At 36.0% G+C, this 15,342-nt stretch overlaps 1 protein-coding gene and 1 non-coding gene across 2 annotated transcripts; one reads left to right on the top strand and one right to left on the bottom strand.

Moving 5' to 3' along the window:
• Window positions 1-4,763: 4,763 nt before the first annotated feature.
• Window positions 4,764-14,552, bottom strand: LOC114239486 (trimeric intracellular cation channel type 1B.1). Its single transcript, XM_028169693.2, has 7 exons — window positions 14,296-14,552; window positions 12,687-12,843; window positions 11,520-11,692; window positions 10,500-10,599; window positions 8,089-8,209; window positions 6,673-6,837; window positions 4,764-5,227 (listed from the first exon to the last, which is right to left on the bottom strand). The coding sequence occupies exons 1-6, from the start codon at window positions 14,414-14,416 to the stop codon at window positions 6,682-6,684; spliced, it is 828 nt and encodes a 275-aa protein (XP_028025494.1). The 5' UTR covers window positions 14,417-14,552; the 3' UTR covers window positions 4,764-5,227; window positions 6,673-6,681.
• Window positions 13,568-13,639, top strand: TRNAP-CGG (transfer RNA proline (anticodon CGG)). Its single transcript has one exon. It is a non-coding gene; the product is annotated as a tRNA-Pro (tRNA).
• Window positions 14,553-15,342: the final 790 nt, after the last annotated feature.

The raw sequence follows: 15,342 nt of genomic DNA, 5'->3' as shown, positions 1-15,342 counted from the left end.
ATAATACTTATTTTCTTTTTTAACAGACACCAGTATATCCACACAATAATTTACGTTAGCTGCCAGATTTACAAAAATAAAATTCAATTAAGAGTCCCATGGAATAGCAACTTACGAAGGCACATCTCGGCTCCTAGAGGCGGCGGCCTTCGCCCGGTGAAGGTTATGGGGCAACCTGAGGCGGTCAAGGCTGCGCGGCGCGTTACGACCACACTAGTGCGCCGCCAAGGAGTTACTTCAACATGAGAGAGCGACCGTTGGCGGTGGATCAAAGCCGCACCTGACAGTCTGGTTCTTGGGCGAAGTATCACGGAACACCAACGGCACTGGTTGGGTGGCCTGACGTCCCACCGCACCGCGGCCGGTGACGTTCCAGCGTCTTTGTTTCGCCTCGAAGGCTCTGTGAGCCAATAGTCTTTGGGGTTAGTCGCGCTGTCTGGTTGCAGTGCTGGTCGCGGTAACCTCTTAACACACCTAAGTTCTGACTGGGGGGGATTGGACGCTTGGCCAAGAGTGCAGGGGAGTCATTTTGTTGGTAGGGTCGTAGTTATACATAGAGAACAAACAGAAAACAAACATAGAAAAAGTATATAAAAAACAACTCCAAAATATAACACATCATATTAATAAATATTACATACATTCAACACCATCAGCAGTACCTAAGGGGCCAATAGACAGTTTTTGAGAAGGCTTTAAAAATTGTGCATGGAAAATTATACCATGTATCTCTAGTTGTCAAAGTTTCATGATGTTTTTGAGGTTCGATTTTTTTTTGTTAACGTCTCTCTCTCTCTCTCGCTCTTTCATATTAACGTATTCATTTAACCGATTATTAAATGTAAGTGTTTTTATTATATTATTCTCTCCTATTTTTTTGAATCTCTGTATCCTACGTTTTAATGGTACCACGAAGCGGCAAAATACTTGAAACTGTTGGAAATTATTAAAGGTGATCAACTAAAGCATATTATATTATCTACATCTAACTCGTAAACAAAAAAAAATATTTTTAAACTTACAGGATAATCTCGTGCATAAATTTAGTGTAAGTTTGTAGTAGTAGTAATAAAAAATCATTGTCCATATGGAAATGAGAAAAGGAACAGACTTATTATTGGTGGAGACGAAAAACAAAAAAGAGAGAAATTGTGTGAATTGTTTGATTTTGATAGTTCAGTGTTACTTTAGGCTTAAACCTAATGGAAATTTAAATTAAAAACCACTGACGATATTACCTACAATCATAATATCGTTGAAGAAAAACGAATCTCAATAAATTATCACGTAAGTACTTTCAAAAATGCCAATCAACTTTGATCAATTAATCCAACTAGATGACTAATCTGATTTTTTTCATGCGAGCTTCAGTAACACTAGGTATGAATATTTTTGAGCAATACTAGTTCACATGAGACAATCTAGGTGCTACATGTAACATTACCACTGGAACGCTATTAGTGGCAGACCTCTTCAATATGGGTCGCCCTTCCGACACCACTACTAGTATTCTAGTATTTCGCCTTGAATTAGGCGCGATCATTCCCACCATAAAATATTAGGCCAGGTCATATCGTAGGCCTTTTAAAGGCCAATTACCTAGGCGTCACCCTAGCCTAGTCAGATCAAGACACTGAGCGACCTAACTGCGTTTCTACTCAATCGACTCTACCCCATGATCTGCAAGCAAAGTAAACAGTACCTTTGTATTAAGGTGACACTCTACAAAACTTGGATACGTTGCACGGCGGTCTTATTTTAGAACCTATAGGTACTACGTAAGTATCTTAAGGTTTTATTTTTGGAGTTTACTCCTTTAGAATCGATTTACATATATAGGCCCGGGGTATGAAAATTATGGGGACCAAAATCGTACTAGCATGTCACACGAAATGCGTTATGCGCATTTCGTGTGACATGCTAGTACATGCGCCGGCAGTCCGCCACAAAGCCTCGTACTGATCGCGCGTTTCTCTCATTATTGTATTTTCATATATTTGTTAGTCGTTTGTTTTGTGTCTCGTTAATTTGTTAATAATCTGTAGTGTATCGTGTTGTCGTAATATAGAACTATTTCTCGTATTGTTTCGTTTAATTTTTTATATCCAGTAAACTCCAGTCGTGCGTCGGAGCGGACACACACACTTTTTGGAGTTTACTCCTTTAGAATCGATTTACATATATAGGCCCGGGGTATGAAAATTATGGGGACCAAAATCGTACTAGCATGTCACACGAAATGCGTTATGCGCATGTCACACGAAATGCGCGCCGGGCTGCTGCGCCGGCAGTCCGCCACAAAGCCTCGTACTGATCGCGCGTTTCTCTCATTATTGTATTTTCATATATTTGTTAGTCGTTTGTTTTGTGTCTCGTTAATTTGTTAATAATCTGTAGTGTATCGTGTTGTCGTAATATAGAACTATTTCTCGTATTGTTTCGTTTAATTTTTTATATCCAGTAAACTCCAGTCGTGCGTCGGAGCGGACACACACACTTTTTTTATTTTTTATTGCTTAGGTGGGTGGACGAGCTCACAGCCCACCTGGTGTTAAGTGGTTACTGGAGCCCGTGGACATCTACAATGTAAATGCGCCACCCACCTTGAAAAGGTAGCGTTAGAACGCTACTTCGACAAAGCAGCGCGACATGATAAATAACTTATCGCGGCCACCGCTAATTATGCGACCCAGGCGACGGAGAAACGCAAAGTCGCCGTAGCCCGAAGCATATTTCGAATCCACTCTCGGTGCTTTTAGGATATTCAAGCACTGGTCAACATCCTCGTCGAGCTCGTCGATTACGACGATGAATTCGACGAGCGAACTAACATAGATACAACCCACTGAGTTAATCGCCGAATCTTCTTAGTGGGTCGCGATTTCGATCCGGTGGTAGATTCTGCAAAGCCCTTGCTAGAACTAGTGTTAACAAATTCCCTTAGGTTGAGCCCGTGAGCTTATCTACCCGTCCGCGCGTAGCTGGAATACAGGGTTGCCAGCCCTAGCATAGAGTAAAACTGTAGAAATGCTTAAAAAAACCGTAGAAAACTGTAAATATCAAATTAAAAAACAGTAAATCTACATCTTTATCTTTATATTATATTTTGTATAATTTAATGATAGTAATAAATAGAATACATTGTAGGGAGGGTACTAAAAATAATAATTGTGTAAGTAATTATCAAAGTTTTAATCTAATTAAATGTCAAAATTAAAAGTATCAAAATTGCAATTATTCCAGTGCCTGCATGTTTATTTATTTATTTAGACACACCAACAGCAATACACACAAAACATTCAAGCTTAAAATTAACATGTATAAAATTAAGTACTGGTATGTAAGCCAGTTACAGGCATGTACAGCAATCTCATAACACACTATGACATGTTACAGCAATTTTACAAACAGCGGAAAAATAGGCTAAAATTAAATGTTAACAGTACGACAAAAAAGAATATTTGAAAACAACATGAAAACAAGAGCTAACTACACACACTACTAACTTCACAGATTACTAAATGAAAAAAAGTTATGTTAGATAGTATTACTGGCTACTACTACATTTTCAATTTGTAAGTCTTCTTGATTTTCAGTTTAATCTTTACTTTTGTTGAAATCGTACATATTTTTATTGATTTTTTTTTAAATGATCATTTGTCACATTGAATTCGAAACATTTTTTTAATTTCTGATTTTGTGTGTAAGGTACCTGTTATTGTGGTCGTAGAATGTTTATTCTTAGTTTCGTTCGTTTTCTAATAAAATAGATGACGCCTAGCATCTTACATAAAAATCTTTAGATTTCGAGGTCTAAGCTGAAAACTAAGAGAATTTCCGAAAAACTGTAGATCTACATTTAAAACAGTAGGGTTGGCAACAGTACTGGAATAGCCCCCTAAGCTACCAGTGAATAGGTAGGGAAAAAAGTGGCAGACCGTATTCTGAGCCCGTACTACACGTAACGTATAATGCAAAAACAAAAATTGACACATCGAATAAACACTTTTTTAATATAATGGTGCGATTAATGGCGGTCACCATGTACGACCGGTTTTCAGGTATCAAATGAAACACAATGATTAATAAAAACAATTTATTTCCTTGTTGAACATGCCCAAATAGTAATTTTATTATAATGAATTAATTCAAGTAAGAAGTAATAAAATAATCTTAACTCGAAACTCGGTATACCTTGCCGCTTGCACCCAATGCGACTCGGTCAGCTGTTTCAAGTTGACAGATGTTTGAATTACAAATTATTTATGTTGCAAAATTACTGAATCTTTTAAATAATTTTAATTGAATTCTTATTACATTACGATTTCTTTTTTTGTAGATTTACTTCGTCTGTACTGTGTTTATTAAAAGGCATTTTGTCAATTTGAATTATACAAATAGTATGTAATATATTCAAGTGTCATTTAATAAATAGCAGGATAAAATATGAACGAATGAAACGTGTAATCATCATCGCTTGCACCCGCGCGAATCAGTCAGACGTTTCGTGGCAAATTATTTGAATTAAAAGTTTGCGTGTTTCGGAGTGACGAAATCATAGTTTAATCTGTGTCATTTATCGATAACGTCAACTTTATTTTTACTAACTGAAACTTCCTCCGTTTTTCTTAGAATGAGGTAGGGTAAATGCCTTGTTTTTTATCCGATCTCTTACAGATAGGAAATTATTGGTTTACTGTCGTTTATTTAACAAGGAAACTCGAGAACATTCGATATTCGTTTCGGAGAAAACTTAAGTACTACGTAAATAATTTCAATGCTCGATTCCTTTTTATTCTTTTTTTTTTCACTCAAATATACTGGTACAAGTCAAATGTAAAATACATAAAACTAAAAAATACATTGTCACGTTTTAAGTACAGGTCATCTTTAATACAAGTAGAATTTATTAATTAACTAATACATGATAATAGTAATTTATCACAATATTTGGCAAATCAGGGACTACAGGAACTAATATTCATATAAAATAAAAATATAAAAACATCTATAATTATTAAAAATACGTTTAAAACTACAAATTAAATACTAATTCTAAACAAATCAAACTTTGGTCGTTGTGCCATTTTTTTGGGTTTAAAGTTTTACTTTTTTTTTCTTTTTTTCTTTTTTTTGTTTTTTTTTTCTGTTTATAATACTTGTGATGTAGCGTCGCATTTATATTGTCGGTGTCAGTTGGTTGCGCGACGTTAACGTATCTGATAATCTACAATGGAAAAATTCAAGGATTAGGTACAATTTCATTTATTATTACGGCCGCACTTAGTGACAGATAATTAATGACTAATAACAGCAGTAACGCGCAAAACAAACAAACAATTATAAATACAAGACATAACAAATAATAAATATAAGATAAAATGATCCATAGTGAATTACGGAGTGCAGCATCAGGGACTTTTTGGCGGGAACGCGATGAGCGAAGTTGTGTGAACTGATTTATTTTGTAATTTTAGTTTGTCTGCAAATTTAAACGTGTAATAATAGTGGCTTATTATTTTTTTACTATCTGTGAAAGTGCACAAGTGCGGGAAAGCGAAAGAAAGTCGGCGGACGTGGCTTCTCGGGTTTCTCCAAAAACTCAATTAAAATCTTAGTAAATAACCAATTTCCTGAACCTTTATTTTATCCCATCTCATCTTATTGCAATTAATTGCATCCCAATTGATTGCAGTCAATTGCAAATAAATCTACTTCAACGCATTTTGCTCCATATCATTTTTCAGACAACAAAATAAATAATATAAACTTGAGACTGGCAACAAGGACATCGCTTGAAGCCAATCGCAATGCATTATCGATTAGGATTAGTGGATCACAGTGAATACTAGTACGTACTAAATATTAGCGAGTACCATCGTGTATTTATTTGTAGACAGGTCTTTTTTTTTATTTCATGTTCTGATAAAGTGATATTTTAAAGTAACAGCATAAAAAGGCATTGAGTGCTCGTGTATTATGACCACGTATTTTTTTCTTGTCATCAACCCTACACAATTGTGGATAATCACAGTAATCGTTTTCGAGGAAAGACTCGTGACGCTGACTGTAGATTCTACTTAAAATAAACTTCAACCTTCAATTCATTTTGTTAGTGTAAAATATCGGCCGGTTTTATCTACAATAAATTTTCAAGCAAATGATGCAACCATCTTTTTTTTCAGAACGAACTTTCTAGTTTTATGAATTTTATTATTCTGGTCTAGATCGTTACACCAACGTATAATAAGAATATGGCTTAACCATCTGATTATTTTCACAAATCTTAGGGCAGGTCTTTAACAGAGCGGTATTTGCTCGGTAAAATGGCGGTCTTTATGTTCTTAGCAGATTTTTATATATGGAAGACTTATTGAAACTGGGTTATGGTATATTGAGAGCTCTACAGGTTAATATTAAAATCCTGCTTATTTCTGCTTCGAAGCAATCATGCATTGACGATACTCACCCGTGCTTGACAAGAAGTTTCACCGGTTTAATTAGGGGTAATAGGCACTGCTTAATTTTTAAAAATTTATTTAGTGTATCTTGTATTAAGTGGTTACTGGGGCCCATAGATTTTAACAACATAAATGCCGCCTCGATGAGTTCTAAGTCTCAGTTTTCATCAAAGCATAGCGTTCTAACCATCGGAAATGAATCAGGACTTACTCGTGATTACTAGTTGATTTTCTTGGTGTCCTTAGTCTCCTCCTTGGGTTGTCCTTTGCCGAGCAACTTTGCCAGCGAATCCCAAATGCCGCCCATGAATAAAGCGCAAAACAGATTCTCAAATGGCACGAAGGGATCGTGGATGCCCAGAAGTATGGAGGAGAGCTGGAAATGAGAAGAATAAAGTTAATTCAAATACGCGGTGCTTATACTCCAAGACGTGGAAAAATGGCTTATAAATTCGTCGAAGTACAATTTTTTTTTTGCCCGTGTAGCCATTAAAATTACTATGAGCAGGTTTTACTCTGCTCGAAGTCAGTATCTTTGTATTCCAAATCTGGGTGTCCAGTAACTTCTTCTCTTGTAAGTGCTAATGACACCCACAACACACGGGATAATATCCTAGCTTGGAAGTAATTTTTTTATTGGCCTTGTAGGTAGAAGAGCATACGGCCCACCTGATGGTAAGCGGTTACCGTCGCTCATGGACGTCAGCAATGCCAGGGGCAGAGTCAAGCCGCTCAAGTACCCACATAGGTGGGTGATGCTTTCCCATAATAACTATTCCAGTAAAGTTCTAAAGGCAAACATGGTTGTCATAAGTCGAGGTACGAAAGAAATATTCCTTCAATTAAACAGTTTATTTTGTTGTTTTAGGTTTTTTCTTTTTCTCATAACTACGGTTGAATGTCTTACGACAGCTTACTGTATAGAATTAATAAAAAAAAGGTATTTTCTTTGTCACTTGCGATCTTAGAAAGTCTATTAAATACCTCACTAGTAGATTAGTCTAACTCGATAATATTTCTCGATATCACAGTCACTACGCTAAATCTGGTTTTTTGTAGAAATCGATTTTGTAGCAATACCTACTTATGTATTTTTTTCTCTCTATTTATTGGTCAACGCTTCTAAACTACTAAAAAAATTGTAGATTAATAATTGAAATAAGTATTATATTGTTATTTTTTAATTCTGAAACGATTATTTAGAAATACCGTTCGTCGAAGTAAATATTTCAAAATTCGACAGAATGGAAAGCAGTCGACGTCGCCCAAAACACGTCATTTTCTCCACATCCTCCCGATCCACTAACGGTGCTTTTAGGTACCTCACTCAAGCACCCGTCATCGTACTCGTCGAACCCGTCGCTTACTACGAAGGGGTCGACGAGTGAATTAACCCATAGACACAGCCCACTGAGTTTCTCGCCGGATCTTCTCAGTGGGTCGCGTTTCCTATCCGGTGGTAGATTCTGTGAAGCACTGTTCTTGTTAGTGCCAATATTAGCAACACTCCGGTTTGAACTCCGAGACCTCACCTACACGTTAGGGTGAAGCTAAAATAGCCTCTCAAGCAATAGCATAGGTAGGAAAAAAAAGAAAAACTATAAATAATAATCGACTTAGCTCTCACCTTAAAGTAAACAAAGAAGATAACGATACCGAAGTAGACGAGTGCGTGAGGAGCAGAGATCAAATCTGTCTTCTTATCCAATACGAAGATCACGGAAGCTACCAGCGAAGCCTTTGTGTAGCTAAAAATAGAAAAAAATAAAAGAAAATTATCTTTGTTTTAATTATTACTACGAATAGATCTCATGAAGGATTTTATTTAAAATCTATTTTATTTTAATTAGTCGTGCGCTTATGTTACTAGCCAGATTGTTTACTTATTGTTTTATGTGTATCTTTTTTTAGCTTCTAATATATAAGTCAATGAACAAAACGCAGCCTAAGTTACTCCTTATATCATCAGCTACCTATCAGTGAAGGTCTCTTCAAAATCGGTTCAGCCGTTCCAGAAATTAACCGAAACAAACAGACAGACAAAATTTGAAAAAAATGTTATATTGGTGTATGTATATATATGTAGTTATATTCGTATGCATGTAGTAAAAAGCGGTTATTTCAATATTACAAACTCCAATTTTATTTATATGTACTTAGTCTGATCATAAATACTGTTACAATTAAAAATAAACAAAATATTACATTTGAATTTGGAATCTGTCATTTTTATATGATTGCTCATTGAGTTTTCTCATTTTAGCGCCAATACATTGTACAATATTTTGCGATATTAAATTGGAGTGGGGTGATAAAGAGAACCGAATCGCTGTGATTGCATTACACAAAGTAGGTATGGAGGCAAATGCAATTTTTAAAACTCTCCATACGCTTGGTATTAGTCAAATGTTTGTAAACCGGGCTATTAATAGGTGCAATGAGACCTCCTCTGTTTGTGACAGAAAAAGATCTGGCCGTCCACGTAGTGTTCGTACGAAAAAGGTGGTCAAAGCACTAAGGGAAAGAATTCGAAGAAATCCTGTCCGAAAGCAAAAGATTTTATCTCGGGTGATGAAGATAGCACCTAGAACCATGTCGCGTATTTTAAAAGATGACTTAGGACTTGCAGCCTATAATAGACGTACTGGTCATTTCTTAACTGATAATTTAAAAGAGAATAGGGTGGTAAAATCGAAACAACTACTGAACCGGTACGCAAAGGGAGGTCATAGAAAAATTTTGTTTACGGATGAGAAAATGTTTACAATTGAGCAACATTTTAACAAACAAAATGACCGTATTTATGCTCAAAGCTCTGAGGAAGCTTCCCAATTAGTCGACAGAGTGCAACGTGGGCACTATCCGACTTCAGTGATGGTTTGGTAGGGTATTAGATATGAAGGAGTGACTGAGGCATACTTTTGTGAAAAAGGTATCAAAAAATCGGCACAAGAGTATCAAGATACCATTCTTGAGAAGGTAGTGAAGCCCCTTAACAACACCATGTTCAATAATCAAGAATGGTCTTTCCAGCAAGACTCGGCGCCAGGTCATAAAGCTCGGTCTACGCAGTCTTGGTTGGAAACGAACGTTTCGGACTTCATCAGAGCTGAAGACTGGCCGTCGTCTAGTTCCGATCTTAATCCGCTGGATTATGATTTATGGTCAGCTTTAGAGAGTACGGCTTGCTCTAAACGCCATGATAATTTTGAGTCCCTAAAACAATCCGTACGATTGGCAGTAAAAAAATTTCCCATGGAAAGAGTGCGTGCTTCTATTGATAACTGGCCTCAACGTTTAAAGGACTGTATTGCAGGCAATGGAGACCACTTCAAATAAGCTTTTTATACTTTAAATTGTTTTATATTTATGTATTAAACTAACCACTGTAAAAGTAATAAATGTTATTTGCAATAGATTTTTTTTTCCTTTGTCTCAGTATTTATGGCAAGACTAGCATCAACAGTTTATTGCTTTTAATTGAACTTCAATAAAGTTGACTTCATTCAAATAGCTGAAGCAGTTTTTTTATCATGATATTTTTACCAAATATTAAACTTTACATGGCTCTCCTGTGGAGTTGCAAAAATGTCGCTTAAGCCAAACAGCCTTTCACCTGTCGATATGGTGTATTGTGTAATATAGAGCAGGGGTGGCCGGCTTGATTAGAACCAAGATCTACTGACGAAACACTCTGCGATCTACCAATGACCTTTCTCGAAATTTAATGAAACAATGTTCAGAATACAAATTAGTAGCATATTTTCTTTTATGAAAAAGATTACAATAAACCTGAAATTATATCATAAAAGAGAACTCTTGTGTAGAAGAGAAGATAAATAATGTGACGTAATGGTCATTAAAAAATTATACAAGATGAAGGTGATGCGTGCAGCAATTGGTGATTACGTTGCGCAGTCTGTTTCTATGTATTTATTTATATTTTTTGTCTCGCCACGATCGACTGAACTAATAGCCACGATCGACCGGTCGTGACTATTATCCGGTTGGCCACCCCTGATATAGAGGAATACTTACAAGCTGGGTTGCATGGTTTCCATCGCAGTCGGGGTCCAAGCGCCCCGGATAAGCCTCTCGACTAATTTCGTGAAGCCGGCACCGTTACCTTTCAACGTACCTGAAATGTTACCGCCATTCATTAATTAAGGCCGTATTGATTAGAAACGGGATGAAACGAAGGTTATATACGAATTATATACGAGTTATATACGAATTTATATACCTACATAGGTACTGTTACGCGCTAGGGTTCGGGATAAATAAAATTCTACCGAATCACAAGTTAGCACTGTATTCAACACTTAGAACACTTCACAAGCACTTTGAAACTCTCAATTCGCTTCTGCTTCGCTTCAGGTGATCTGTTCGCTGTTTCGCTTCGAGTACTTTCGATTACTAACTGACTGCGTGCCATCTTTGCAACGCTTTTGTAGTCGAGACGAAATCCCTAGAATCGTCGAGAATATTCCACACAAGTCCAGTATTGTGTTTCCGCTATCTGACAATAGATGGCGTTGTACATCTCGAGCGTTCTAGATGCTACTAGATCCTTCGATATTCGTTCGACTATTCGGCGATAGATGGCGTTACTCTTATCGGCGTAACAGTACCTACTATAAGATTTAGGCAACGAGAAATTTATATAGAACAAGAATTGCCATACCACCAACCTGCCTGTTTTATTCACAATACAGTCCAGCGTTGAATACAGTTATTATAGAATACGTTTCTCTCAAGATGTCCGCATTAATGTTTATGAGTTTTGGTAAACATTTAACAAACGAAATGCGACATTAGTACATCTCCACGTTTAAAAAACAAAACCCAAAAAAACAAAGATGGTTATTATACTGAGACCTTAGAACTTACATCTCAAGGTGGGTGGCGCATTTACGTCGTAAATGTCTATGGGCTCCAGTAACCATTTAACACCAGGTGGGCTGTGAGCTCGTCCACCCATCTAAGCAATAAAAAAAATATAGTTTTTTTCGATAATGCATTATTGTGCGCGAAATAGTAATTCAAATATCCACTGACCAACAATGACCATAATGACGTAAGCGTTAGGGTACAGTTTGGCTGCGTGGCTGACTCCATCGTAAACTTTCTTGGCTCTGTATATTTCTTTCATCGCAGCCGCCACCACCTTCACCGGCAGGAACTTCGCTACCTTGTAGCCTACATCGAAAGGCGTGTAGAAAACTAAGTACCTGTAATAGAAGTTACAGAATTCACCACGATATCCGTCTCAAAATTATTCATCTCGATATTAGACTCAAAAAAGCACTTTTGCGATTTAATTTTGCGTTTTTAGAGGCTTTATATTAGCTTCACTTGTATGTATGTTTGTAGCTGACACATTTAGAAGCGATTTTGACCCACTTTAAACGGCCAGATTTTATTCAAACTTTGTAGATTTATCGAGGACCGATGACAATGCACTAATTTGATAAGATTATCCATTATTCAATTTGCAAAATAAGATTTTTGCCAATTTATATAATTTTTATCTATAGTCGATAAGGCAGGAATTGATGTTAAAGTACTTAATAGGTTTAAAAATACGCTTTTATAGAAAATTTAACTAAAAAATGAAAAATAAATAATAGTTTAATAAATTAAAAAACACGCTTTATAAAAAATTCAACTAAAAGCGTGGGGTGCATGGTTATTTTTTAAATAAAATATATGTATTTTTTGCACTATTTTCAATTTAAATCTATTAAAATTTATTTTCAATTTTTTAGTTGAATTTTATATAAAGCGTGTTTTTTAGTTTTTTTAAACTATTATTTATTTTTTACTGTTATTCAATTCTGACATTGTGAATACTTTAAAGTTTTCGTGGTAGCGGATGATAATGACATAAAAAACTCGAGATTATAGCGTAACAGTAGTTATAAACAGTAGAAAAGTTCTACGCATTGTACGTTCGATAGGTGGACGAGCTCACAGCGCACCTGGTGTTAAGTGGTTACCGGAGCCATAGACATCTATAACCTAAATGCCCTCATCCACCTTGAGTATATAAGTTCTAAGGTCTCAGTATACTTACAACGGCTGCCCCACCCTTCAAACCGAAACGAATTACTGCTTCACGGCTGAAATAAGCTGATTGTTAGATCGGTTTGCTGTTTAAGCATGTTTTTTTATATTTTTAGGCTAATTTAAAATTATCTTAAGTAATATATAACGTATATTTACCATGTAACAGTTCCGATGACTAATTGGGGTGTATTCTTCAACGGCGCCAAAATGGGTTCGCCTAGAAGACCATTGGCTACCATACCGCCGGCGAATATCACTAGCATAGTGGACAGCCAGCATGACAGTGGATGCTTCCTGGAAAAGGCCTGGGCACCTGCAAACATGCGTGATTTATCATTAAAGACTGACAAGCATTGACCGATCTACTAGTGGCGCTGTTCCAACTCCATACGAATTTGAGTTAACTTTTACGCTATCGAGAACGTTAAAAAACTCGCACTAGGCACACTGATGACGAGTGGCCACCGTTGCTCAGAGGCCTATTTGCTCTAGGGCCAAAAGGGCTATGGCCCAGGGCGGCTGGTTGCGGCCACGCGTTCCCAAAACAAAATACTATAGAATTTTATTCTATAATGAAAAGCTTATGATTCGCGTTAATTTATAGAATTGCAAATCTTTTAGGCCTAGGGGTTGAATCTTAAATTACGCCATTGCCGTCGTCACATACACACCGGCTATTCTTAAATACATTTTTACCATCGATTCTATTTATTACTATTCTTACTATTTATTAATTTTCTCCATTTTTTGCTTTTAAATTCTGGCAAATTATTAATGCTATTTGTTTAATAAATTTTATGATCCTATATAAATTATAATTATAAAATGTGGGCTTATTGCGGATTTATAATGATGCTGTGACTGATGACAACAGCCTAGCCACATGGCATATTGACCTTAAAATATACGATGTAGTCGTCTTGTGTTGTAAATTCTTTACAAATATAACAAAATAAAAGAGATTTTCTTAAAACATTTATTTTAGAATGATTTTCTTGGTTTAGATACATACAGTTAATTTCATCAACAATACATGTGGCTCGTTGGTCTAGGGGTATGATTCTCGCTTCGGGTGCGAGAGGTCCCGGGTTCAAATCCCGGACGAGCCCAAGTTTCTTTTTGTATTTTTTGTTTTTGGTTCATAATTAAATTCATGAATATTTTAATGTTTTAATATTTAAATTTCTTGTTATTTGTACAGAATACAATATAATTAATGTAGAAAATTTTATTTATATAAATTCAGCCAGTACCTTAGCATATCTTATTTATTAATTTTATTATTCTTAATTACTTCTTTTTAATTAGAATACGCTTCGTATAAGCTGAAGACCAAATATGTATTTATAATGCACAGACAGACTGGCATTGAAAAAACTTTCTGTCCTCGAATTAAACTGTATTGCAAGCTACCTATTATTATCTTAATTTCAGTGATAATGCAAGATAACGTGCAACACGATACTATTATTCCTACCTGTTTTGTAAATAAATGTGATACATATAAATATATTTGTATCAATGTATTAATGAATAAATCAGAGAATAAAATGTTGTTCTGCCAGATTTAGATATTATCAAGGCATTTGGCGGTGCCACAGGGAACATTCTATTTATAAACCATGTAGAGTGTGTCTTCTTTCAGCTTATTGAAGCGACAAATTACCGATATTTGGTTCCATTTTACTCACACAGGATGCGGAAGCATGACGTATATGGCAATTTTGGCGGGTCGTATTTGAAAGAATAATGAAATACCACTCACCGGATCCCAAATCTTCTCTGACTGCAAGAGCGCACAGCAACGAATGCGCTATGTCGAAATAAGGATACATTTTCAACTTTATGACCTGATTGGCCAGGTCTAAAAATGATTCGGGATCCATTGTGTTAGTTTTGTGTTCAATTTCACCGTTTTATTGCAATTTTATGATACAACTAAACACCGACAATAACGTGATAAGGAGACGCACGCATGCGACCAACCGCGGTCGATGTTACCGCGAGACTGGTGCTATTCACGGTAAGTCAATTGGGCTGCTGATTGCGTTGATTTTTTTTAGATTTTGGTCAGTAGCCGCCCAACACGCGGAATTAAAACAAGCAGTATAGAGCGTTGCAGGTTTTCTCGTGTCAATCATTAGTGCTATTTTCATATTATCACGCCGAGGTTTCGACAGTACTACAGCTCTTTGAACGGATCCTTCATTTGGAAATATCAAACTCAAACATCCTGAATTGAGAATTCCGACTATCGATATCACCTTTCTGGAATCGATTAAAAAGCCTAGTATTTTATGAACGATTACGATTAGTTTCCCTAGAAGTTTCTGTAACACACTAAAAAAAACCTAATAAGTAAAAGACTTATGTACAAGTACAATTTAATCAAGGTAATTGGTTAGCGGTAGGCAGCGGCTTGGCTCTGTCCCTGGCATTGCTGAAGTCCATGGGCGACGGTAACCACTCACCATCTGGTGAGTCGTATGTCGTATAAAAATGTTCACGTTACTTGGTAATAATGTATTCGTTTTTAATTGTATTTTTTTTTGAGAAGTAAAAACTAAATAACAAGTATGAACTTAAATTAATTATTGTATCCGTTACTTCACTGCCGCCATTTTTAGTAGTTTTTTAACTCCTTGACATTGATTAACAATTGACATTTTGTTCTTGCCTTTTTGATTTTTTATAATTTATCGTACAGCTTCGTATGCCCTTGGAATACACTGAAATTATTATTATAATCAAAGTAAAAGTCTAATATATTGCGATTTTATAAAATCAATGGTAAAATTATACGAATCAGTAA

The sequence above is a fragment of the Bombyx mandarina genome, chromosome 19 (assembly GCF_030267445.1).
Source record: "Bombyx mandarina strain Sakado chromosome 19, ASM3026744v2".
Taxonomy (NCBI): domain Eukaryota; kingdom Metazoa; phylum Arthropoda; class Insecta; order Lepidoptera; family Bombycidae; genus Bombyx; species Bombyx mandarina.
This window is presented reverse-complemented; position numbering and strand designations above follow the sequence as displayed.